At 49.1% G+C, this 27012-nt stretch overlaps 1 protein-coding gene across 1 annotated transcript in view; it reads right to left on the bottom strand.

Moving 5' to 3' along the window:
* Positions 1-27012, bottom strand: part of LOC147725878 (putative E3 ubiquitin-protein ligase HERC1) — a 1064842-nt gene that overhangs the window by 436834 nt on the left and 600996 nt on the right. Inside the window, exons 39-41 of the mRNA XM_086963380.1 lie at positions 24724-25001; positions 12452-12504; positions 4865-5035 (exon numbers count right to left, since the gene is read on the bottom strand). Of these exons, the coding sequence (XP_086819506.1) occupies positions 4865-5035; positions 12452-12504; positions 24724-25001 (502 nt within the window). The remainder of the gene's footprint in view (positions 1-4864; positions 5036-12451; positions 12505-24723; positions 25002-27012) is intronic.

The raw sequence follows: 27012 nt of genomic DNA, 5'->3' as shown, positions 1-27012 counted from the left end.
ACGACGCCGCCACCCTCAACGCTCTAAACACATGCCGGATCCCCGGCTGCCACCGAGCCACCCCAGGACGCACCCACGGACCCTTCACCTGCCAATCCTGCAACTTCTCCTGCATCCGGACCTGCACCGCATCCGCCAAGCCAAGCACCAGCAGCAACCACCTGAAGTGCATCCTGCTCAACACCCGCTCCGTCCATAGACACATCGTGGAACTATGGAACCTGCTCGACACCACATCCCCAGACGTCGCCTTCCTCACGGAAACCTGGATGAACGCCTCCTCAGCGCCCGACATCGCCATCGCCATCCTGGACGGATACAAGATCACCCGGAGAGACCGCGTCAACCAGACAGGAGGAGGCATCGCCATCGTCCACAAGAACACCATCCGCATCACGACCAACTCCGACAACACCCTCACAGCCACCGAACATCTTCACTTCCAGATACACACCGACCCCAAGACCACACTCAGAGGCACCCTCATCTACAGACCCCCAGGACCCCGCACACAATTCAGCGAAGACATCGCAGACTTCATCAGCCCACACGCCCTCACCTCCACTGACTACATCCTCCTAGGGGACCTCAACTTCCACCTGGAGAACAACAACAACAACAACACCACCACCCTGCTGAACAACCTCACCAACCTCGGACTCAAGCAACTGGTGAACACCCCCACCCACTACACCGGACACACGCTTGACCCAGTCTTCTCCTCCAGCAAGTACATCTCCTTCAGCCAATTCATCAGTCTCCACTGGACAGACCACAGCTGCGTCCACTTCAGCTTCAGAAGGACCACGACCCACCTCCACCCGCAACAGGTTCCCCGCAGGAGCTGGAACAAGATCACCACCAACCAGCTCACCACATCACTGAACCAGAACCCTCCCGCCAGATAAACGGACCCCAACCAAGCAGCCAACAACCTCACACAGTGGATCACCAACTGCGCTGACGACCTCGCACCCCTGAAAAACCATCCAAGCAGACCCGGCAGCAAGAGAGCCTCCTGGTTCAACGACGACCTCAAGAAATCCAAGATGAACTGCCGTACCCTCGAGAAAGCCTGGCAAAAAAATCCGACTACAGACAACATGACCGCCCTCAAGCACACCACCCGCAAACACCACCAGTTGATCCCCACCACCAACAAGACAGCATTCAAGGATCGACTAGACAGCAACGCACAAAACAGCAAGGAACTCTTCAGCATCGTCAAAGAGCTCTCCAACCCCAGCGCCGGAAACAACGACATTACTCCCTCACAAGACCTCTGCGACTCACTCGCCACGTTCTTCAACAGCAAGATCGCAGTCATACACAACAGCTTCGGCGCACAGACCACTCACTCAACCACAGAACCAACTCCCCCCACCACCACCCTCCGCCCTGGACCCCGGTCAGCACCGAAGACACCATCCACACGATGAACACCATCCACTCCGGATCGCCAACCGACCCATGCCCCCACACGTCTTCAACAAGGCCGACTCCGTCATCGCACCCCAACTCCGGGACATCATCAACTGCTCCTTCAACACCGCCACCTTCCCGGAGAGCTGGAAGCATGCAGAACTCAGCGCCCTCCTGAAGAAACCATCAGCAGACCCCACCGACCTCAAGAACTACCGCCCCATCTCGCTCCTCCCGTTTCCTGCCAAAGTCATCGAGAAGACCGTCAACAGACAGCTTGCCGCCTTCCTCGAGACGAACGGATCCCTCGAGCACTCGCAGTCCGGCTTCCGAGCCAACCACAGCACCGAGACCGCTCTCATCGCAGCCACGGACGACATCCGAGCCCTGTTCGACAACGGGGAAACATCGGCCCTCATCCTCCTGAACCTCTCCGCAGCGTTCAACACTGTCTGCCACCGCACCCTAGTGCAACGCCATAGCAACATCGGAATCCAAGAGAAGGCACTGGAGTGGATCATCTCGTTCCTCGCTGGAAGAACGCAGAGAGTCCGCCTCCCCCCATTCAGATCCGAGGCCACCGAAGTCATCTGCGGCGTACCACAAGGATCATCACTCAGCCCCACCCTCTTCAATGTCTACATGAGCCCCCTCGCAGCCATTGCACGCCAACACAACCTCAACATCATCTCCTACGCCGACGACACCCAGCTGATCCTCTCCCTCACCAATGACCCAGCCACCGCCAGAACCAACCTACACGAAGGAATGAAAGACGTAGCCGAGTGGATGATGAACAGCCGTCTGAAACTGAACTCAGACAAGACGGAAGTCCTCATCCTTGGATCATCACCCTCTGCCTGGGACGACTCCTGGTGGCCCCCTGCCCTGGCCAGCGCACCCAAACCTACGGACCATGCACGCAACCTGGGCTTCATCCTGGACTCCTCCCTCTCGATGACCAGACAAGTCAACTCCGTCTCATCATCATGTTTCAACATCCTACGCATGCTTCGAAAGATCTTCCGATGGATCCCCACCGAAACCAGGAAGACGGTCACCCAGGCACTCGTCACCAGCCGACTGGACTACGGAAACACCCTCTACACTGGAACCACAGCCAAACTGCAGAAAAGACTCCAACGCATCCAGAACGCCTCCGCACGACTCATCCTGGACATCCCCCGACACAGCCACATCTCCGGACACCTGAGAGACCTGCACTGGCTCCCTGTCAACAAGAGAATCACGTTCTGACTCCTCACCCACGCACACAAGGCCCTCCACGACCTGGGCCCCAGGTACCTCAACAACCGCCTGCCTTCTACACTCCCCCCCCGCCAGCTACGATCGACCAGCCACGCCCTCGTCACCGTTCCACGCATTCGAAGAGCCACCATGGGAGAAAGATCCTTCTCCTACCTGGCAGCCAAGCCTTGGAACTCCCTCCCCATCCACCTCCGTCTTACCCAAGACCACCTCTCCTTCAGGAAGCAACTCAAGACCTGGCTGTTTGAGCAGTAGCGGACCCCTCTCCCCCAAGCGCCTTGAGACCCTCCGGGTGAGTAGTGCGCTATACAAATTTCTTGATTGATTGATTGATTGCTGTACCGGGAAACCAGTGATATCACTTCCTGTGCAGATGGATGATGGGAAATCCAGTGATGTCATTCCTGTGCAGCAAGACTATGGGAAATTACATTCTCTTGCTTGACATATTCTTTTAAAGACCGTTCTGGTGGGAGACCAGTGATGCTACTTCCTGTGCAGAAGAATGCTGGGAAATTCAATGATGTCACTTTTTGTGCAGATGGATGATGGGAAATCCAATGTTGTAACTTCCTGTGGAGATGGCCAAAGAAGTGTCATTAACTCTTTCCTAAATTGGACTAGCCTTGGGCAGTCCTGATGGATACAAGGATGTGGTTCTATATCCTGGGTGCATAGATGGGAAAGGCCTGCTCCCTTGTGTTTTATTTTTTTAGCCATCGTTGCCGGCAGTCCGATGGTGTCCAGGCTGCACATGACCCCGAGATCCACTACAGATGGTGAGATTGTCTGCAAGAGAAGCCCGGGTGAAGGTTGTGATGGCTTTGTAAATGATGCAGCTGGGTTTGAAGATGGTGTGGGCCAGCATGGAGTTCCATTAGGATGGGGGTGATGTGATCATATTTCTTTAGGCCCTGGATGAGACGTGCTGTGGCCTGTAGGATCCCATCAGGAGATGTGAAGTCTCTGAGCGCCTGGAAAGGGGTATTCCCAACATCAAAACACAAGAGTACGAGGACTTGAACAGAATTTCAGAAGTCGCAGTGCTGGTACCATGCTGTCTTTGTATTTTCTGGCAATGTGTTCCTTCAGGTGAGTCCAAGTGAAAGTTCAGGTTCGAGGCCGTCAAGTTTCATGGCACTGAGCGAGGGTTGTGATGGATCTTGTAGTGATCTGGAGGCAGATGCTGGAGATCCAGATCTGGAAGAGTTGCAGCTAGTGTTTGAGTTGCTGAAGCAGAGGAGGCTTTTATGCAGAGTTGTGTATGGTATGCTTATTGAAGCTAACTTAGTGAGTGATGAAATATTTTAGAAAAATATGATTTACTATTAAAATGCGTAAACTCAGCAAAAGACGGTTATGATTGGGAATATTAAGAAATATAGCAGACTCCGAAGCAGAGCTCTGGCCCGGGACCAGGGTTCAATTCCCGCCTCGGTGGGCCTGAGCTCAATTTCCTCGGACCTGATAATTCTCGCATCAGTGCCTATTCTGATCATGAGTCCCACTCTGCACCTCTGGGCAATAGCTTGCTTAATCTCCACAACGGCCCCAACAGCACTGAGATGCCTGGCTTCACCTTGGGGGTGCCCAGGAGTGGGTATTTCACAGGGAAAAAGCCAGGAAGGGTTCCACAGTGGTATGCGTACAGCGCCAAGACGCCTCAGTGCGCTATACAAGTACGAATTCCTTTCATTTCATATAAAAATCATGTACCTCTTCTGACTGCATACACAAACAATTGGAGGGGGAGAGGTCCCTAGCACTCAAATGGAGTTTCTTCTATAGAATAGCAAAGCAGAGAGGCCAGTTGGCTTCCAGGGAGATTGCAGCTCAGCCACAGTCAGTAGACATACCTGGCTGTACATGATCCTAATTTAAGCTACAGTTTCATTGGAAACAGTTCACCCAGGAGAGCAGATGCCTTTTATGGCCATATATAATCAAACTGCAGAATGCGCTATGTTTTGTCCTTTAGGGAGGGGAGGGGGTAATGTATGGATCACTAGGCTTACTTCTATTATCACACACCAGTTTCATGGGACAAGGAATCTTTACTGTGTGACCCACTATTACTTGCCTTCAGTGAGCTAGCAGTCATACTCGTCTCATGCATTTCCAATGGGAGCAGCCATATTTGTCACAAGAAGACCTGCCTGACATATGACATTACCTGCATTGTTATTGGACAGCGTGGACGCGCCCAGAGGGTCTGGACCTGAAAAACGGATGGGATCTGGAACCAGCTTCTGATCACTCAAGCCCAGCGGCCCGTAGAGGAGGCTGAAGTCCTCCTGCCCGGTAAGCCTGTCCGTGCCATCCATTCCTGAAAACGGCCACACTTCTGTGGAAGAGAACAAAGCCCACAGTTATCCAAGGAACGCACAGCGAGCAGGCAGACAAGAGGCAGTGATATAAGCCTTCATATGGCAGAAGGATTATGGGACCATCAAATATACATTGCATAACAAACCCGAGTTACAGAAATAAACTGAAGCCTTATCTCCATGGACCTGGACAGGTCTGGCTCAAGAGACCAGGAGAGTCCAATCCACTCTGGCACAAGATGGGACCTTATCCCGCGAGAGGGGTAGGTGCCGACACGGAGTTCACAAAACTAAACCATAGCACGCTTCAACACAGCTCCTCTGCATCACCTGATGATAAACACTTTTGTCCTAGCTTAGGTCGGACCGGGAATGATACACTGCGTTGGTGCCCCTGGGTGCTACATAGGTAGCACCCAGGGGTACCAACGCAGTGTGGGGTAGTTTGTCCACCTTGTACATGTTTTTTGTCCGGATGAAGCGCCACAGGTCCTTGTGACCAGGATAGACGTGAAACAAGTCAACTCTTTTTTTGAAAGAGTTACCATAGTTAGATCCCTCCCCTGAGACAGTAGGATACTTCCCCTATCCAGTCTCAGCACCCTGACTACCAGGGTTCCTTATTAACCCTAAGGCCGCATCCACCTGCCGTAGTTTTATTTTATCCCTGGAAGGGCAATCTCCTCATTAAAGTATAGTGCAGGATCTCCCTTACCAGTTGTAATCCTTCGTTTAACACCCCATCACTACACGCTACAGACCACATCACCCGCACTCATCGTTCGGCAGCCTCTTAAAAGATCTCTGCCAAAGTGACCCTTCGGGAGACCCATAGGCCATTGCAGCGCCGGCCTGACGAGGAGCACCGCCCCATGATGAAGCATAACATCTCCTAGGAGACGTATGAGGGCACCATAAACAGTCTCACTGACTGTCCCTATTCATTACTCTGACCCAAGGATTCTCCACCTTCTGAGAGACTGTGCCTCCCACTCGATCCTTTCCAGGAACATTAGCCCCTTTTTGTAACTTGCTGCAATGAGACCTGGTGTGGCCTATCTCACTGAGACAAGATGCAGCCTAGTCACTTTAACTCTAGACACAGTCTTGCTTCACTGAGACCAGTAGACTGAGACTCAGACCTAGTCCACTGAGATGAGGTGGATCTTTGCTCCACTGATATTATGTTGGATCTACCTCCACTGACACCAGATGCAGCCTAGCTCCACTGAGACCAGTGTGGCCTACTTACACTGAGACCAGATAAGTCAAACTCCACTGGGACTGGGAGAGGCCTGGCCGCTCTGGCACAAGGAGGAATTTAGATGCACTGAGAACAGGTGCAGCCTAATTCCACTGACACCAAATACTGCACAGCTGAATTGACATCTGATTCTTCCTCATCCCACGTGGACCATCAGCAGATTAGCTCCACTGAAATCAAGGATGGTCTAGCTCCACCGAGACCACTTGGACCAGGTACATGCATTTGTGAGTATTCAAGAATGCATGAGATATGTCAGAACCACTATCACCATTTTCCTGCTTTTATTCTCTGTCTCAGTGCTAAAGCACAAGTTACTACTTGTGTAATGATATATATGTAAGAGACATCAGTTATTGATGGATTCCTTACCTTAGAATATCCCCAGGCGTCAGACTAGATCCAGAAAGCTTTCGTCAGCAGTACCCCTAGGCGTCATCGTATGGCTCCGCATGCGTCGTTGGTTTTGTATTCGCCAAGATGACGTCACTGGAGCTACTTAGATGCGCCCACGCGCACTGAGGTCAGTTCTGTACACAACTTCCCGCAACAGGAACGCAGAGCCATGTAAGATACTGACCACTGGTGCATGGAAACTAGGGCCCGAAAGGATGACCTTAACCCTAGAAATCCGTTTGCAGAATGAGGAGGATGGGTGGGGCGGTAAGGAATCTATCAATAATGTATGTCTCTTACAGATATACCGTTACACAAGTAGTAACTTGTGCATCTGAAAGAGACAGATTCCTTACCTTAGAATAGATACCCCAGCAAAACCAAACCCGGTGGTGGGTCTGCGAATAAGATTATACCAGAAAGTCACGGAGAACAGAACAGCCAAAGAAGCCGTCCCTCCGTACCTGACCGTCAAGGCAATAATGCTTTGTAAAGGTGTGCAGCGAAGTCCACGTGGCAGCCTGACAGATGTTTTGCACGGGGACACCACGTCCCAATGTGTAGTAGCTGCTGTCGCCCTGGTAGAATGGGCACGCAGCCCACCAGAGGTTCCTTTTTAGCCATAGAATAACAGGCCTTGATACACAAGACGACCCAGTGGGAGATAGTCCTCTTGTGAACAGCCCGGCTTTTCTCGGCGCCTGCATAGCCAACAAAGAGCTGGTCATCCACCCGGAATGCTTGTATGCGATTCAGGTAAAAGGTGAGCGCACGTTTTGGTTCCAAGCAGTGGAGCCTCTCTTCTCTCTGGAAGGATGAAGAGGCAGAAAGAAAGTGGGCAAGGTGATAGTCTGCCCGATGTGGAAGGCAGTGACAACCTATGGCAAGAAGGAAGGACGAGTGCGAAGCACAACCTTGTCCGGATGAACCACCAGAAAAGGAGGTTTACAAGAAAGAGCCTGAAGCTCACTCACTGTCCTGGCAGAGGTGATAGCCACCAGGAAGGCAGTTTTCAAAGTCAGAAGACGTAGAGGACAATTGTGAATCGGCTCAAAGGGAGCGCACATTAGATAAGTCAAAACAAGATTCAAATCCCACTGAGGCATTATGAAAGGACAGGAGGGAACATATCCGTAATGCCTTTTAAGAATCTCTGTACAACTCTTGAAAAGAGAAGGCTGATCTGGAAGCCTCAGAAAGGCTGAAATGGCCGAAAGATAGCCCTTGATAGTGCCCAGAGCAGAGCTCTGCCGGGCCAGAGAGAAGGAACAAAAGGACCTCAGAAAGAGGGACAGAAAGGGGATCCACAGTCTTGGCTGTGCACCATGCCACAAATTTGTTCCACCTGGAGGCGTATACCGATTTAGTGGAGGGACGCCTGGCTGCCAGAAGGACATCACAGACTTCAAGAGGCAAGTCAAATGGAATCAACTGTCGCTGCTAAATCTTTACGCATGCAGGTGGAGGCTGGACAGGTTTGGGTGGAGAACCGTCCCCTGCTGCTGCGACAGAAGATCCTCCCGCAGAGGCAGTCGGTTTGGGGGATCCAGGCTCATACTGAGTAGTTCGGGATATCAAACTCTTCAAGCCCAGTCTGGAGCCACAAGGATGACTTGGGCCTGGTCCTGCCTGGTTTTCTTCAGCACTCTGGGTAGAAGAGGTATTGGCGGAAAGGCGTACAACAGACCGCAGCTATACTTGTGACGAAAATCGCCGCCGAGCGAGTGCCGCCTTGGAAATCCAACGCGCAGAAATGCGGACATTGCACATTCTCTTCTGTGGCGAATAGATCTCCAAGGCTCTCCCCACTGTTGAAAGAGACCTTGCACCACCTCTGAGTGAAGATGCCATTCGTGATCCATCAGACACCGTCCACCCTGGCGTTCAAAGAACCTGCCAGGTGTTGAACCGTCAAGGAAATGCTGTGACGTTCCAGCCATGCCCAGAGGAGCAGAGCCTTCTGACATAGGGTCCATGACCCCACCCCGCCCTATTTGTTGCAATACCACATGGCGGTGGTGTTGCCCGTGAACACCTGCACTACCTTCCCCTGACAGAGGGAAGGAATGTCTTCAGTGCAAGAAGGATCGCCCAAAGCTCCAGAAGGTTGATATGGAGCCGGGACTCCGCCGGACACAAGAGTGCTCTAATCTCCGCCTCTCCGATGTGGCCGCACCATCCAAGGAGGGGCGCATCCGTCACCACTGGGTGCTCCGGTTGGGGAATGGAAATGGATCTGCCGCTGACCCAATGCTGGTTCATGAGCCACCACTGCAATTGCTGTGCAGTGCCCTCCGAGATCTGGACGTAGTCAGACAGGTTCCCCTGATGCTGCGCCCACTGGAACTTTAGGTCCCACTGCAGAGCCCGCATGTGCCACCTGGCATGGTTGGTCAGCCATGAGTCCCAGCAGTCAAGGTCATCTTGACTGAAACCCAGGACAAGGGCTGAAAGATCAGACTCATAGCTAAAACTTCCTGGACTCGCTGTTTGGGAGGATAAACCCGGAACTGCTCCATGTCCAGAACTGCTCCGATGAAGAGGAGCTTTTGGGAGGGAATCAAGTGCGACTTCGGTGCATTGATGGAAAACCCCAGCAAATGCAGGCGGTCTGCCGTAGTCTGGAGGTGGGAGATGACTGTCTGGGGCGAGCCCGCCTTGAACAACCAGTAGTTGAGATAAGGGAAGACAGAAACCCCTGATCTGCGCAGATGAGCTGCGACCACCGCCATCACTTTTGTGAACACCCGAGGGGCGCTGGTGGGCCAAAGGGGAGGACGGTGAACTGAAAATGCTCCTGGCCCACTGTGAATCGGAGGTTATGCAGATGGGCCGGCAGGACGGGTATATGAAAATAAGCATCCTGCAGGTCCAGTGCCACCATCCAGTCTTGTGGGTCAAGAGCAGACAAGACCTGAGCCAGAGTGAGCATTTTGAACTTCTTCTCCGGGAGGAAGCGATTTACGCTCCGAAGGTCTAAGATGGGACGTAGACCCTTATCCTTCTTCGGAACCAAAAAGTAGTGAGAGTAACAACCATGACCAACATCTGGCATCGGAACAAGCTTGATGGCCCCCTTGGCCCAGAAGGCCGTAACTTCCTGCTGGAGAAGTGCCAAATGATCCCCCAACATGCAGTGGAACTGCGGTGGCATGGCTTGGGGGAGGGGGTAGACTCAAAGGGGAGGGGGTAGCTTCTTCGAACTATTTCCAGAACCCACCTGTCTGATGTAATGGTGCGCCAGAGGGGGAGGTGATGATGAATCCTGCCACCCACTGGCGTCTGGTGGGCCTGAAACACCAGACTAGGAAGGTGTGGAGGCACTGGCACAGGGGTGTTGGTGGACTGACTCGCACGCTGGCCCCGTGACCTGCCTCTGCGAGTCCCACATCCCTGTGCTGGGACTGTTGCCGAGCAGGTCCGTTTTGAAATTAACGTGTTTGGATGCCCTTACCGAAGCTACAAAAGGAACAAAAGTTAGAAGCGGAAGGAGTACGTGTGGCCGAAAGGCCTAAGGACTTGGCTGTCGCTCGAGAGTCCTTGAAACGCTCCAATCTGGAATCCGCCTTATCACCAAAAAGGCAAGAGCCATCGAAGGGCATGTCCATCAAAGTATTCTGGACTTCTGCAGAAAAACCAGTCCTCCTCAACCAGGCATGACGGCCAAGCGCCACCGTTGTGGAAATCGCCCTACCCAGCGAATCAGAGGTATCAAGACCACAACATATAGTGAACTTGGCCACATCTCTCCCCTCTGAACCGCATCCCATACAGAAAGGGAATAGTGACCCAAGAGACAGGCAGTGTTCACAGACCGCAGTCCAAAACTTGCGGAAGAATAAATCTTCTTCCCAAACTGCTCCAATTTCTTGGATTCCTTGTCTGATGGAGCAGAAGGGAACGCACTCGGGGACGTTGAGGCCTGAACCACCAAACTCTCAGGTGTAGGGTGTAGGGTGCTGGGTGAGGAAGGCAGGGTCACCCGGAGCCGGGCGATGACATTGGCCCACACCCTTGTCCACAGTTGCCTCTATGTTGGGCCTGGACCAAGTGCCCAGGAGCACATCGGTAAGTGCATCATTAAATGGCAACAGCGGTTCTGTAGAAGAAGAAGCTGGCAGAAGCACTTCTGTCAGTAGGTTAGTCCTGACAGCCACTGTAGGGAGCTTGAGGTTAAGAGCCTCGGCCGCCCTACGTAGCACCGTGGAAAAGGTACCACTCTCCTCCATAGTAGCTGAAGGGGATGGTGAACCAGGCACCGGAATGTAATCTGGGCCACCAGCCTCTGCATCCTCATCTCAGTCGAGGACAGACTCGCACTGTGCTGCACGAGGGTCTTCAAACCCTTCCCAGTCCTCCACAAGTGGACGAGCGCATGGGTGAATGAAAGGGTAAAACTCCCCCTTCGGTGTTGGGATCGGCGTGGGGAGACATCCCTCCAGCACCATGCCGACGTCGGTAAGAAAGTCGGCATCGGCGTCAGTGACGTTGATGTCGGTTGGGGCCGTACGGGGTCCACTGGCAAGAACAGGGAGCCATGGAGGACTCTGGGCGTCGACGATGTCGGGGCCGGAGCCGGCGATATAGAGGAACGTGGAACAGTGAGGCCCGTGGGGATCGAAGGCGTGCTGACGGGGCTGCATGGGCCGAAAATAACAGACACAAACTCTTGAAATTCGTCCGGAGTAGCTGATGGACCCAGGAAAGGTGGGTAAATGAAAGGTAACTGCTCAGGCTCCGTCGTAGCCACAGGGGCGGTGTCACCTGCCCCCTCAACCACGCCCCAAGACCGACGAGGGGAGGACGAAGGGCGGCAACGCTTCTTCAACTTTTTGTGCTTCGCCTTCCCTGACTCCGAGCGCGAAGTCTTCGAATGATGGTGCTTGCTCCGCGACCGGGCCCTCGACCTCCGGCAGGACCAGGGCCTGAAACAATGTGGGGCCGACTCCCGGGCCTACAGCCACTTTCAGGACCGATCCCACAAAGTTTTGGGGGCCATGGCCCGGCAGTGGAAGCATGACTCGGTGTCGTGGTCATGCCCCAGGCAGAAGAGACACTCACAGTGCGGATCCAACAGCAACATCGTGCGTGGAGAGGCCTCATAAAGCTTGAAACAGGGCATCCCTATGCCCCAGGGGTACAGTGTACTCACACATTATAACAAAAAATTAAAGAAAGAAAGAAAGAGTTGACGTCAGCGCACGAGGGCGTGTCTAAGTAGCTCCAGTGACGTCATCTCGGCGAATACGATGCCAACGACGCATGCGGAGCCGTACGACGACACCTATCGACGCGCAGGGGTACTGCTGCCGAAAGCTTTCCAGATCCAGTCTGATGCCAGGGGATATTCTAAGGTAAGGAATCTATCACTAACGTGTCTCTTTCAGATCTCCTGACCAGACAGCCTCTCCACAGCCCTGTCCCTCTACAGAGGATCCTTCTTTCCATGTAAGCCATAATTCAAATGCAGTTTTCTTGCTTCCTATTGACATGCACATCTCCACAAAGTATCAGGCTTGGACATATTCTTCTCCGTTGGCTTCTCAACCTCGAATATATTTACACTGCTGAGGTTCACATGCACCCTGTCATAACTTCCTCTCTTAAAAACTGAACTTTTGGATATTTTAGATAATGTAATTTGTCTGTGCATTATTCTTCAGGCACTGTTAAATTTATATTTGTTTTGTTATTTAGATTATCCTTTTTTTAACATATTTACTTTTACCACTACCAGCAGGTGCACTCTTCACACACAGACACACATTCTTACCTTCTCCTGTAGAGTTCTGAGCATTGATGAGGTCAGAAGCCTGTTCACCAGACCTGCAAGACAACATGAGCAGCTTCACTTGAACATTGCATCAGAGATCTGGGGTTCTGGGTAATGGGGGTGTAGTTCTGGTGGTCTGGGGTAATAGGGGTGAGGGCTGTTGGTATGGGGTAATGGGGTGGAGATCTGGGGGTAATAGGAGTAGGGATCTTGTGGACTGGGGTAGTGCAGGTGGAGATCTGGTGGTCTTGGGCAATAGGGGTGTAGATCGTGCGGTCTGGGATAATGGGGTGGAGATCTGATGGACTGGGGTAACAGGGTGGAGATATGATGGCCCAGGGTAAGGTAAGTGGAGATCTAGTAGTCTGGGGTAATGGGGGTGAGAGCTGGGTTCCTTACTGGGTTTAAACAATAGATATTTTCTCATTTTTTCCACAATAAAAAGCTGGAGGGTTCTGCGAGGCACCAATATCGAGTACAGTGATCTATACAACTCAAGAACAATATCATTGGTCTATCCCATCATAAACTAGAAAGAGCCAGTGAGAGCAATATAACCCCCTCGAAATGCTGAGTGTTGTGTTTCTGGCTCGCCGTATCATTGTTTTAATTCTCACCAGAGGTTATTAGGGATTAAATGCACTGCCTCTAAGATACATGAGATTTAACCTGGCCATATAAAGCTATCCCATAGGTTCTGTGCCATAGTGTGGATTCCAGTCGCCATTGCTCTGCATCCGGATAAGATAAAAAACTAACAGCCAAGTTCCAACTAGATTGCTCTCTGCTGGATTGGCGTTTGGAGGAGGGACTGCAGGTCCCAGGGGGCAAGAGCACCGCCCGCAGCTGAGACGGGTTTTACCGAGGACACACGCTACTTCTTGCCACTCACGCTTCGCGGGAGCCGCTGCACTCTGCTGGATTGACGCTTGGAGAAGGGACTGTAAGTCTAAGGAGGCAAGAGCACCCCCCGCACCTGAGGCTGGTTTCACCGAGGACACACGCTACTTCTTTCTTCTCCCGCTTCACGGGAGCACCTGCGCTCTCCTGGATTGATGCTTGGAGGAGGGACTGTAAGTCCCAGGGGCAAGAGCACCACCCGCACCTGAGGCTGGTGTCACCGAGGACACACGCTGCTTCTTGCTGCTCCCACTTCGGGGAAGCCGCTGCGCTCTGCTGGATTGACGCTTGGAGGAGGGACTGCAAGTCCCAGGGGGCAAGAGCAGCGCCCGCACCTGAGGCTGTTTTCACCGAGGACACACCCCACTTCTTGCCAATCCTGCTTCGCGGGAGCCGCTGCGCTCTGCTGGATTGACGCTTGGAAGAGGGACTGCAGATCCCAGGGGGCAAGAGCACCAACCGCACCTGAGGCTGGTTTCACCGAGGACACACGCTACTTTTTGCCGCTCCCGCTTCGCGGGAGCCGCTGCACTCTGCTGGATTGACGCTTGGAGGAGGGACTGCAAGTCCCAGGGGGCAAGAGCACTGCCTGCACCTGAGGCTGGTTTCACCGAGGACGTCTATTTAAAACATCATCTTCCCCGCAACGCCCATTTTGAGCCCATTCCGAGACCGGAGGAGGCTGGGCTGGGCCCCCCCTCTAACATCCTCAGCTCTCTTAAGGTTGGCTATCTGGTTTAATTGTTGATTGTAACTGTTGACGGGGGTGCTTGTATTTGGTGTTAAACTACAGCGCCTTATTTAGCTCGCGATGGCTGCACGTGTAGGGAAGGGGAAGAAAGCTGTTATGGGCGGGAGTGTAACCGGGACATTTGACCAGTTCATAATAAGAGCAACATCAGTGTTGGAGCATGAGATTTTAATAACTGAACATCGCCTTTCATTGGATCCAGCATTTACTAAACGCTCCTCCTTGGGGGGACTGATGTCTGCACGGTCTCCTGAGCAGCATATATCTATAGTAACTGACCTTGAGGAGTCGGGACAAAGTAGTAGTCAAATGTCTTGTGATCCAGTAAATACACTTATGGCTCAGGAGTCTTGTTTTTTGCTCCTCCCACGGCTATACCTCTGACGGATACCGATAGTGGTACAGCCCCAACCAGCGGACCACGCATCAGGATTGGCGTCTAAAAGGAAGCGAAGAGGGGGAGTGCAGAAGGGAAAAAATCCCCAAATGCCCAAAATGAATAAGATTGGCAACGGGCGACCACAGCGCCTACAAGTATTGAAGCGCCCGGGACGATGAGCTCTGCATCAAATACTTCGTCTATGGTCTCTGTTGACTGTTCTTTGCCTCTGCTTGAGGAGGGTTTTTGGACAAAAGTAGGAGACCTTATTACAACAGATTGGTAAAATTTGAACAGTTGACTGCAACTAATTTTGATTGTATTAAGAATAATTTGTTGATGAGTGCTCAGGCTAAGGAAGTGATGATGAATGTAATCCGGGATTCCGGTACCCCCAACCTCTTATTGCCTTTCCCATTGCCTACCCTAATTGCATCTAATATAGTGGATGGATCCACCACCTATAGTGGTTTAGTTGCACAGGGAAGAATAGACTGTTCCCAGGGCGAGAGAGCAGCACAACAACCCCTGGGAGGGAGTCCAGCCCAAAAATTACCTGGACGGTCGAAGGAAAGATCTAATATCAATTAATCTAAGTACATCTTGCCACACATTGATTTACCCCCTGATTCTTCACCTGATGTTGTCGTTTTAACTGGGGTCCCTGAATTAGACAAAGGCAGTGTTGAATCTTATACTGAATAAAAAAAAATTGATGCATTGGTTGAATCATAATAGACCCCTCCCTCCAAATGTGCAAAGTCAAATTCTGTTTGCCGCAGAGTAAGTTGGGTAGGTCACAGAGTGAAAGATGTAGCGGGCGATTGCATAGTCATTAATTTCAAAGACAGACGGCTGGTCATATTTGCGAGGTGGTATTAAAATCCCGAACACTAGGGACCCCCAAAAATAATCAAGAGGCCCTAGAAGCCATAGATAGGCAATAATCGGAGTTGACTCCCGAGAGTGAGTTGGAAGTAAGTCCACACGGCCCCAGGTTTCTGTCATGGAATATCGAGGGCCTAATGGCTAGATTAGATCTTCCCGAATGGGGTGACTTCATAGACTCCCATGAGATCTGCTTATTTCAAGAAACTTGGGCACTAAGATCATTATATAGAGTAGGCTTCGCAGCCTACTGTGAAGCGGCAGTGAAGGGTCCAAGGGGCAGACCTTCGGGGGTCTTTGCATTTGGGTTGGTACCCATCTGGGTTGTACGGTGAAGAGAATAGAAATGCACACACCTGATATTTTATACATTCTTCTCACCCATAGAAATCTTCCAAGGCTGGCCATCATTAATGTTTACTCACGCCCACTGAAGCACGGGCAGACATCTCCGATGCTCGATTGCTTGGCTGCCCTCCTCACCTAACTTTCTAGGAAAGCACATTTTTTGATTGGTGGGGACTTTAACTGTCATTTTGAACCCCTTAATGGGCTGCCAACATCTATTACCAGTGATGAGGACTCAATATGGTCAATTCCTGTGTCTAATGCCTATCCGATAAGGGGGTGGACCCCACTAGTCTTGCAAATGACCTCCCTTACCCTCACTCACTCATTGAGGGCATGTAATGGTCGGTTCCCTGATGATAATCCTGGGCACCCTACCTTTGATAGAAATGGCCAGGCATCAATAATTGATTATATTTTATTAAGTGTTGAAATCTGGCACATGGCTGCAAAGTTTCTAGTCGACCCCCGTGAAGAAAGCGACCATAATCCATTGGTCGTAACACTAACCTAATAGAAGTAGGGCAAGGCCAGGATAACCCCTCATTAGGCAATATAATAGTGGCTGAAGAAAGGAGAATAATTTTCTGGGGTTTAATAGCTCAATCTCCAGAAGTAATCTCGGACATGTATAGTTGTATTATTCCTTTTCTAGAAAAGGCAAGCATTACCCCTTGAAATAGTGCCAACTTAGATTCTGATAAAGATCTAGGTAAAATCCACCAGGACTTGGTTGCAAGCCTGGCGGATTTATTTTATAGTAGTAAGCCCAACAAGGGCAATCATTGTAGAGAATAAAAAAACATGGTACAACAGGTCATGTAGGGACGCAAAAAGAGCCCTGTTGTTAAGTTTTAAGGGGCGAGATAGAATGTGTATAAGGGAAGCAAGGGCGTTTTTAAAAATTATTTTAGCGGCGAACTCTGAATGGGAAATGGAAAGATGGCAGGCCATCAAGAATGCCTTGGATCATAAAGATATAAGAGGCTTCTGGAATTTAGTCCTTACTGGAAAAATAGGGGGTAGGTCTACCATTGAGCCTAACATCGGCGAAGAAGCCTGGCGTATCTATTTTAAAGATTTATATTCAAGTCCACATAATGGACCTAGTGAGAGTGGGATGTCGGTTTGTTGCCAAATCTTTGATTCCCCTTGGGACATACCCCCTTGTACCTTGGCTGAGGTATTAGCTGCCCTCGCCAAGGTACTACCATACAAAGCCCCTGGGCTAGATAGAATCCCCGGGGAACTGTACAGAAATGAGCAGGTAGTCTGGGCCCCATCTCTCCAAACACTATTTAATGCTACCCTTTATGGCATGTCACTCCCCCTAAGTGGGCCGGGGCTGAGATCATCCCTATTTATAAAAAAGGGTCCCCCATTGAACCAGCTAATTATAGGCCAATTAGCTTAATTGATGTAACACGAAAGATCTTTGCTAGAGTGTTACTGGGAAGACTCCAGGAGTGGATGGAAGACCTTAATATTTTAATGCCCTTACAAGCAGGCTTTAGACGCAAAACATCCACTATAGATCAGTTGTTTGGGCTTCAATTGATCTATTAGAAGCATATAGTCCTGGAGGGTGGTTCGTGGATCTTAAATCGGCTTTTGACATGGTAGATCGTGACCAGTTGTGGGGTATTATGCTGGATATGGGAGTACCACCACACCTTTGTCATCAGCTCAAACGCCTCCACGAGGGAACATTCGCTAGGGTAAGGTTCGGCAAGAATGGGAAATTAATGGCACCATTTCCAGTTGGAAAGGGGGTGAGGCAGAGTTGCGCTCATGTGCTGACCCTTTTCTAACTTTTTCTTAACGGGTTAATAGGAGACCTTCTTGCCGTCAAGGATATAGACTCCCCAAAACTAGCTAACCGCAAATTTCCTGCATTAATGTTTGCGGATGACACTCTGCTCCTCTCGAAATCATCAATGGGGATGCTGCGTGTGCTAGAGGGATTTAGCTTGTTTTGTAAAAAGAGGAATTTGGTTGTAAATATTAAAAAAACAAAGTACATGGTCTTCAATGCTGAGTCGATAAATTGTCAGCACTCAAGAATGGATGATAGACCATTGGAAAGGGTCCCTATTTTCGACTATTTCAGTCTTACATTAAATGATAAAATGGGGTGGGGACCACAAATCAATAAAGCTAACCAAAAGCTAACCCAGGCCATTGGGGGGATTTTAAAAGTTCAAAAGAAATGTGCCCTAATGGTCATAAGCCCACCTGTAGAAATCTATAAGGTTCAGGCAAGAGGGGCAACTATGTATGGGGCCGAATAGTGGGGACATAGCTTAGCCAATGCCCTTACTATAACAGAAAACAATTCTCTAAGACAAATCTTGTGTCTGCCTAAAAGCACTCCCTTAATACCATTAAGGATGGACCTGAATATCCTCCCAATTGCTGACCTGATTGCTTCACGCCCATTGCTTTATTGGTGACGACTGTGGAGTACGTCAGAGTTTGGCCAATATAGGGAGGAATTAAAGGTTGTAATGTCTACCCTGGGGGCGGGTAGTATCCTGTGGCTGTCCTTCATTACGGATTCATTCTGCGAAATGGAAGGGAAGATTTATGGTCCGTGCCGGAGAAGTCATGCCTAGCTATTTCAAAAGAATCTTTGGCAAGTGCATTGAAAGAGCATAAACTGACACGTATTTTACAGACAGTTAACCCCTCCAGTCTTACCTATCGTTTTTTGGATAAAAAGTATCAATATAAAATGGAGCAGGTGTTGGATTTTATCCAACCACCTCCAGATCAAAGTGGGTGATTCAACTCTGTAGAAATCTGGGGCCCGATTCACAGAACTAACTTAAGACAAAATCCTAAACTTACTACCATTTTGGTATTCACAGAAGGCACTTAGGGCCCGATGTAGGTAAATCCCATTTACCGATTTTGAAATACCGAATTTTACCGATTCGGTATTTCAAAATCGGTAAATGGGATGTAGGTCCCAACATCTGGATTCGTTACCGAATCCTTAACAATTCTTTAATTACCGATTCGGTAAATACCGAATCGGTAATGCCCATTCATTCCTATGGGCTTTGAAGCACATAGGAATGATTAGGCATTACTGATTCGGTATTTACCGAATCGGTAATTAAAGAATTCACAAGGGTGCAGGGGGTGTCACTTTGACACCCTCTAGCACCCCCAAAACGGGCATGTGTGCAATGTGGCACACAGACATGCCCTAAGGGCACGTCTGTCTGTCACATGGCACATGTGTACATGCACAGATGTGCATGTACACAGGAATCGGTATTTTACCATGGATTTGTATTCCATGGTAAAATACCGACTCTGTAAGCCATGTGCTGATGGAACATTGGCTACCTACATTGCATTTTCGCTAATTTTACCGAATCAGTATCATTACCGAATCGGTAAATATTACCGATTCAGTAAATTTACCGATTCGGTAATGATAACGATTCGGTAAAATTACCGAAAATGTGCCCCTACATCTCGATATCCCTTTACCGATCGGAAACGGCCGAAAATCGGTATTTTCGGCCGATTACGATCGGTAAAGGGCTACCTACATCGGGCCCTTACTCATTTGGTATTCACAGAAATTAGGAGTCCTAACTTTAGGAATCCTAAATGCCGTCTGTGAATACCGAAAGTCTTAAAGTTAGGATTTTTCTCAGGTTAGGAGTAGTAAAGTCAGGCCTCCTAAATCTACGACTCCTAAACTGAGAAAAATCCTAACTTTAAGACTTTTGGTATTCACAGAAGGCATTTAGGAGTGCTAAAGTTAGGAGTCCTAACTTTACTACTCCTAAACTGAGAAAAATCCTAACTTTAAGACTTTCGGTATTCACAGAAGGCATTTAGGAGTGCTAAAGTTAGGAGTCCTAACTTTACTACTCCTAAACTGAGAAAAATCCTAACTTTAAGACTTTCGGTATTCACAGAAGGCATTTAGGAGTCCTAAAGTTAGGAGTTCTAACTTCTGTGAATACCAAAATGAGTAGGTGCCTTCTGTGAATACCAAAATGAGTATGTACCTTCTGTGAATACCAAAATGAGTAAGTACCTTCTGTGAATACCAAAATGGTAGTAAGTTTAGGATTTGGTCTTAAGTTAGTTCTGTGAATCGGGCCCCAGATTTCTACAGAGTTGAATCACCCACTTTGACCTGGCCTGCTTATATGCCAAGCAGAAGAACATCACATGAATTACAGTTTCCTCCTCTACTTGGCACCCCGGGCAGAGATGGGAAGCAGCGCCCGTCCACTTGTTGGTTAATGCATAAAGCGGGAGTGTCCTGTATCTAAATTGCAAAAACAATTTCTTAGCTAAGGGTGGTTGTATAAAATCCAACACCTGCTCCATTTTATATTGATACTTTATATCCAAAAACCGATAGGTAAGACTGGAGGGGTTAACTGTCTGTAAAATACGTGTCAGTTTATGCTCTTTCAATGCACTTGTAAAAGATTTTTTCTACAGGGTTTTAAAATCTGATACTAACCCGTTTTTTGTTGCTGCAGTTTCTAAATATCTGTTTGCTATGTGGTGGAAGAAGGCAGATTAAATTAAAAGCATCCCTTTGGGAAATGTAAACAATTCAAAGCAGTCATTAAAAATATAATTTAAACGTAATTGTTTTTTTTAAAAACTCCGGTTCACAGCCTATATTTTTATAAAAACCAAGACCACATTAAAGGCCAGTTAAGCGGGTATGGCTATTCTTCACATCAATTGTTTAGCAGATACCTACGTTTACAGACTAGGGGCCTTTTTTATGAAAGCCTTGAGCCATACCCGCTTAACTGGCCTTTAATGTGGTCTTGGTTTTTATAAAAATATAGGCTGTGAACCGGAGTTTTAAAAAAAAACAATTACGTTTAAATTATATTTTTAATGACTGCTTTGAATTGTTTACATTTCCCAAAGGGATGCTTTTAATTTAATCTGCCTTCTTCCCAATGTGTGATTATTACTACTATGTATGTTGGTACCATCCTATTAATTAGTGCTCCTTATGACATCGCTCTTCTCCTTCGATATGAATTTTAAGATGTTGTGAATTTATTTGTGCTTTTATGGCTGTAATGGCCGAAATAGAGTTTGCAAATGAATGAATGAATGAAAGTTTGGTGAGAGGCTGAAATATCACTTGCAGCATTTCTTTGCCAAAGTGCTAATCTAATATTAAAGACTCCAGCAGAATTGCTGGATTTTGTGATTTTTATGTGAAATGTGTATGCCTCAGGCATTGCCATAGTAACACTTCATCTGAAGTCCCACTGGGACACTGCTACAAATATTTCATCTCTTCAGAGACATTTTTGAGTCAGGCAGTGAGCTTTTCCAAAACTCTTTCAATATTGTCCAGTATCCTCCAACACATAATTCTCACGCTCAGACCACGCTTAGAGTGGACGAAAGAGGCTGGTCCTCATGTGTGTCCTCTTGACCCAACCAATGCCCTTGTAGAAAGACATGAGCCAGAATGCAGACCACGAGTCCCAAGGCCAGGCCTGCAGTTGTAGTAGCAAAAAGAGACCATGTAGTCTTCCATGTCTAATCTTTCCGTTTAGAATGTAACAGATTATTTTAAAGTTCACAAAAGGCATATCAGAAACATTATAATTATGACTGTGGACAAGGTTTTAGGTCTTGAATTACAGGATGCCTTAAGCTACTATGCAAGCAACAAAGTTGTGGCCAGGCGTGGTCTAGTGAACATACCATAAGATTGAAAAACAATTCACATGGCACAAAATGCACTTGTCCTCACTGAATGCGGAAATGTAGTCTCTGAAAGAGCTTATGGAGACGGATGGAGCAGGCTTGCAAATCATCTGTCTGATAAAGTCTAACCACCCTCTTTCCAAAGTTAGCTGGTAACCACATTACAGTCAAATATACCCAAAACAACCTCTTGAATATGTATTTAAAATGGCCTGCAGTAATTTATGTTTTTTAACAAATGTATTTGTAGTTGTATATTTAATGGTAACTTCTGGTGTGCTTTGATATGTTGTGCACAAAAGACGCTGGCAGCAGAACTTGTTTTAATACCTGTAATTGAGCTTAGACACTTCTTGGCACTGGAATGCAAAATCAAAACACAGTTCTGAATGAGTGCTGCGTTATTGGTTCTTAACCCATGTTCCACACAGGACTCCTTCAGCACACCCTCTTCTTTCTTCAGTAAAGCCTCATCTCTGGCTTCATGTGGGTGGACAGGTCTTGCCATTGACTATGTGTTACAAGCTGAGGTAGACTAATGGAACTCTTAGATTTTTGAAGGGCTCATGTGGTGTTCCTGTTGTGGTAAGGGGTGATCCTTCCAACAGGGTGTCTAAATACTCAACCCAAACCCCGCTTGGATGCGCACTCCCATAGCCACCCTCAAAGATGCAGAGAAAATCATGACTTAAACACAGCAAGTTCTGAAAACCATCCAATCTTCAGGCTGTTCTTTGAAGGCACCCAGGTCAGAATCTACTACTTCTCAGTCTGCAGATCAGTGAGCTTCAGACTGGTGACAGACCTGCTCCACGGCTGAGAGTGCTTCTTCCAAGTGATGATAATAAAAGCAGATGCGAAAAGGGAGGCACTGGCTGGCATTTACCCCTTGTAGTGATTTCAGTGGCATCTGTAGATGGGATCCAGCCCAAGTGAAAGTTTTTAGAATATATGTGACCGGCACACCTGCCTAAATGGCTGTCATTGGTTGTGCTCTGGGCACTCCTGCCTATGTGGTTGTCATCGAAGTGGCTCTCGGCACTCCTGCCTATGTGGCTGTCATCCCGGTGGCCCTGGAGACACCTGCCTATGTGGCTGTCATTGCCAGTGGCTCTCAGCACTCCTGCCTATGTGGCTGTCATCCCCTATGGCTCTTGACACACCTGCCTATGTGGCATTCATCGCCAGTGCTCACGACACACCTGCCTATGTAGCTGTCATCATTGGTGGCTCTCAGCACACCTGTGTATGTGTCTGTCATCCCTGGTGGTTCTCGGCACACCTGCCTATGTGGCTGTCATCCCTGGTTGCTCTCGGCACACCTGTGCATGTGACTGTCATCCCTGGTGGCTCTCAGTACACCTTCCTATGTGGCTGTCATCCCTGGTGGCTTTCGGCACACCTGTATATGTGTCTGTCAACCCCGGTGGCTCTTGGCACACCTGCCTATGTAGCTGTCATCCCTGGTGGCTCTCGGCACACCTGCCTATGTGGCTGTCATCCCGGTTGCTCTCGGCACACCTTTGTATGTGCCAGTCATCCCTGGTGGCTCTCGGCACACCTGCCTATGTGATTGTCATCCCTGTTGGCTCTTGGCATGCCTGTATATGTGTCTGTCATCCCTGGTGGCTCTTGGAATGCTTGCCTATGTAGCTGTCATCCATAGTGGCTCTCTGCACACCTGCCTATGTGGCTGTCATCCCTGGTGGCTCTCGGCGCACCTGCCTATGTGGCTGTCATCCCGGTGGCTATCGGCACACCTGTGTATGTGCCAGTCATTCCTGGTGGCTCTCAGCACACCTGCCTATGTGGCTGTCATCCCTGATGACTCTCGGCACACCTGCGTATGTGCCAGTCATCCCCGGTGGCTCCCGGCACACCTGCCTATGTGGCTTTCATGATCAGTGGCTGTCATCCCTGGTGGCTTTCAGCACACCTGTATATGTGTCTGTCAACCCCGGTGGCTCTTGGCACACCTGCCTATGTAGCTGTCATCCCGGTGGCTCTCGGCACACCTTTGTATGTGCCAGTCATTCCTGGTGGCTCTCGGCACACCTGCCTATATGATTGTCATCCCTGTTGGCTCTTGGCACGCCTGTATATGTGTCTGTCATCCCTGGTGGCTCTTGGCATGCTTGCCTATGTAGCTGTCATCCCTAGTGGCTCTTGGCACACCTGCCTATGTGGCTGTCATCCCTGGTGGCTCTAGGCGCACCTGCCTATGTGGCTGTCATCCCGGTGGCTCTCGGCACACCTGTGTATGTGCCAGTCATTCCTGGTGGCTCTCAGCACACCTGCCTACGTGGCTGTCATCCCTGATGACTCTCGGCACACCTGCGTATGTGCCAGTCATCCCCAGTGGCTCCCGGCACACCTGCCTATGTGGCTTTCATGATCAGTGTCTGCCAGCACACCTGCCTATTTGGCTGTCATACCTGGTGGCTCATGGCACACCTGTGTATGTCCCAGTCCCCCCTGTGGCTTTCGGCACTCCTGCCTACATGGTTGTCATCCCAGATGGCTCCCAGTACAACTGCCTATGTGGCTGTCATCACCGGTGGCTCTTGGCACACCTGCCTATGTGGCTGTCATGATCGGTGTCCCTCAGCACACCTGCCTATGTGGCTATCATCCCTGGGGGTTCTCGGCACACCTGCCTATGTGGCTGTCATGATCGCCAGTCATGATACCATTAGTATAATTGAAGACGTGCAATAAAGAAATACAAGGCAACAGGCCAACTCCATCTATGGAACCAGAACCAACAACATCCCTTTATACACCAGGCATGACCTGAAAAAAGCTGTAGATACACTGCTTTGAAGAACCTACTATTACCAGAAAGTGAGAGCCCACTTCCACTCTCAGAACCCAGGTACCTCTCACTCCTTGGCTTCAGCTTTGATTTTGACCCTGGCCTCTGCTGATCTCAGCTGGATTCACTCTATATAAATAATACATGCACATCTGTTGGAGAGGGAGTTCCAGATGAGTAAATCAGCTAAAATGATCTTCTCTGGATATCTTAATACTGGGCAGCAGCTGTGGGTGGGCAAGTAAACGAAGGGTGGATTAATAGAGTGAGGTGGAGTATGAGAGAGAGACAAAGAGTGTCAGTCTCACAGACCTGACAGTCTACAAGTAGGGGCAGGGGAGGATAGAGGTAGAGCTGCCTAGTTCTGTTTCCGCACATGCGTTTAATGGAAGGCGTGAAGGGCGGATAAATACATGAGAGCGAAGAAGGAAGGGAGGCTGGAGTAGGGAAGCGGAGTCTGTTACCTGCAGCAGGCTGTGAGTTTCTTGTTCCTTTTTGAAAGCAGGTACTTCTCCTGGCAGCTGGTGCACAGCAGGTAGAGCGGCCCTCCGGCTCCACAGTGCCCTCTGCCCCAGGAAGTTAAGTGACTGCCATTCGCGCGATATACTCGCCCGTGACTGATCTCAGCTCCACAGCCGGGGTGATGCGTCCCCATGTGGGAGAGGAAGCGAGGCGTGCGAAAGTCACAAAGCTCACAAGTCACTGTCCCCTCAGTTTCAAATTCACTTCCGGTACCATGGGTCTTGGAAGTTTAAAAGAAAGACAAAACAATGTGTTAGACAATAGGGTATAAATCACACTCATGCATATGCAGACAGTATACAACACCATGCCAGAATTAGGGCTGAATCTGAGTTGGTCATTTGCTACGTAGAGTCACAGCTCTCTTATTTAAAGTACATAGACATGAATACACTTTGAATAGGGCGCACAGTACACCCAGGACTTTTTGGCGGGTGTCCCACATCTGCCAAACTCTAGTTCGGACCACAGTCATACACTTGACTAACATCACTAGATGACTCTTTGATTTCAGGAACCGTTAACCAGCCCTGGAAATTCATTTTCAAAGTAATTGTTTACAGGTTTCCTAATCAAACTGTTTTAGTTGATATTAGCAAATAAACAATTTCAGAACGCATAAAGTTATTAAAGGAAAGTCTCAGATATTGTATCTCAGGTACCACAGAGAGATCTGGAAACCTTACACTTTAAAAGTAGAAACCTAAGCCTGGGGTTTATTTATAGTATGGGGGCTGACCATGAATGAAGAGGGGGGGAACCATATTTAGAGATTCCATTCTTGCTTCCACTTTCTTTTGCAGAAGAAGCACCCACCATACTTAGATATAAAAATAAGTAAGGACCTGCCAACCATCCAATGGAGGATTCTATGGAGATCTAGGTACGTTTTCATTTGACAAACATTGACAACCAAAGTGGGGGCATGACATTGGAAGCATAGCCCGATCCGCTGGAGGCTCCCCCAAACATGAGAAAATACCGACCCCACAACCTCTTAAAATTCAGACATCCACCAGTGGATAGTCTACTGTAAAAAAGCAATTTGGGCTTTTCTCAAAGATGGCTAGCAAATGACTTTGGCTGTCAGCCACAACCAACATTGACTCATGCCTCTGTAACCCATGCCAGTGATAATACTGCATTTTAAAATTACCATTCAAAATAGCTAGAATATTAAGAACGAAACATAGTGTAAAAACATCAAAAATAGAATTTCTAAATATTAAGGGGCTTACTACGATGTCAGTCGGAGTTGCCTCAGACTGCCACTGTCTCAGACTTGGGACCGATCGACCTGAGGTCGACAATTTCGACCGCCTGATTACAATATGACCGAAAACTGTTTGGTCGAATTCCCACTGTTCTCTATGGGCTCCTATAGAGAAATGGGGAGGGTGTGGGGGAGTGTAACACCCTCCACCTTGTGGCAGGAACAGTGCAGGGTTTTACAGGGGTACCCGAGGTACCCCCTCAACCACCGACCTTGGACAACAAAGGCAAGGGGGCCTTGCTACGGGCCCCTAAAGTTGCTTTCCGACAGCCTTAAAGTGTCAGAAAGGATGGCACAGAAAGGCTGTGAGAAACTGTCATCGTAATCTCGACGGCAGAAATGCTGTCCATAGGGTATTACGGTGAGGTTCCGACTGATAGGAAGACTTCAAGAGCCTGTCGGAACCAAGTAAAATGACCACGTCGGTTGGAAAGCCTCCGACTACCAGTCAGAGGCTTTCTGATTAACATCGTAATCGGCCCTTAAATGTTGTTTCCCTTCATAATAACGCTAGAACGCCAAATGGAATGCTTTTGATACGATAACTGGTGGGAGAGAGTGGGTATCATTTGGATTTCGGTCGGAAAGCCTCTGACCGCTGGTCGGAGGCTTTCTGACCGACATCTATGGTTTAAATTCAGACCACCTAATTAAAAAGCAGGCGGTCAGAGTTTAAACTGGCCGGTCAATCCGACTGGCTCCCGACAGGCTCAAGGAGCTAGTCGGCCAGTTGGAAACCGATCATAATCGCTAGAAGACGGCATTTCCACCATCAGGATTATGATGTTGGTTTCCGGCAGGCTTTCCATGTCGGGCTTTCTGACATGGAAAGTCTGTCGGAAAGCAACTTTTGGGGCACCTACCAGGGCCCCCTTCCCTCCTGGCCTTCCGCAGCTGGGCCTTGGTTCCCCTCAGTAAATCCCTGCACTGTGTGGTAGGCACCATGCAGGTATTTACA

This window comes from Lissotriton vulgaris, chromosome 3_1 (assembly GCF_964263255.1).
Source record: "Lissotriton vulgaris chromosome 3_1, aLisVul1.2, whole genome shotgun sequence".
Classification (NCBI taxonomy): Eukaryota; Metazoa; Chordata; class Amphibia; order Caudata; family Salamandridae; genus Lissotriton; species Lissotriton vulgaris.
This window is presented reverse-complemented; position numbering and strand designations above follow the sequence as displayed.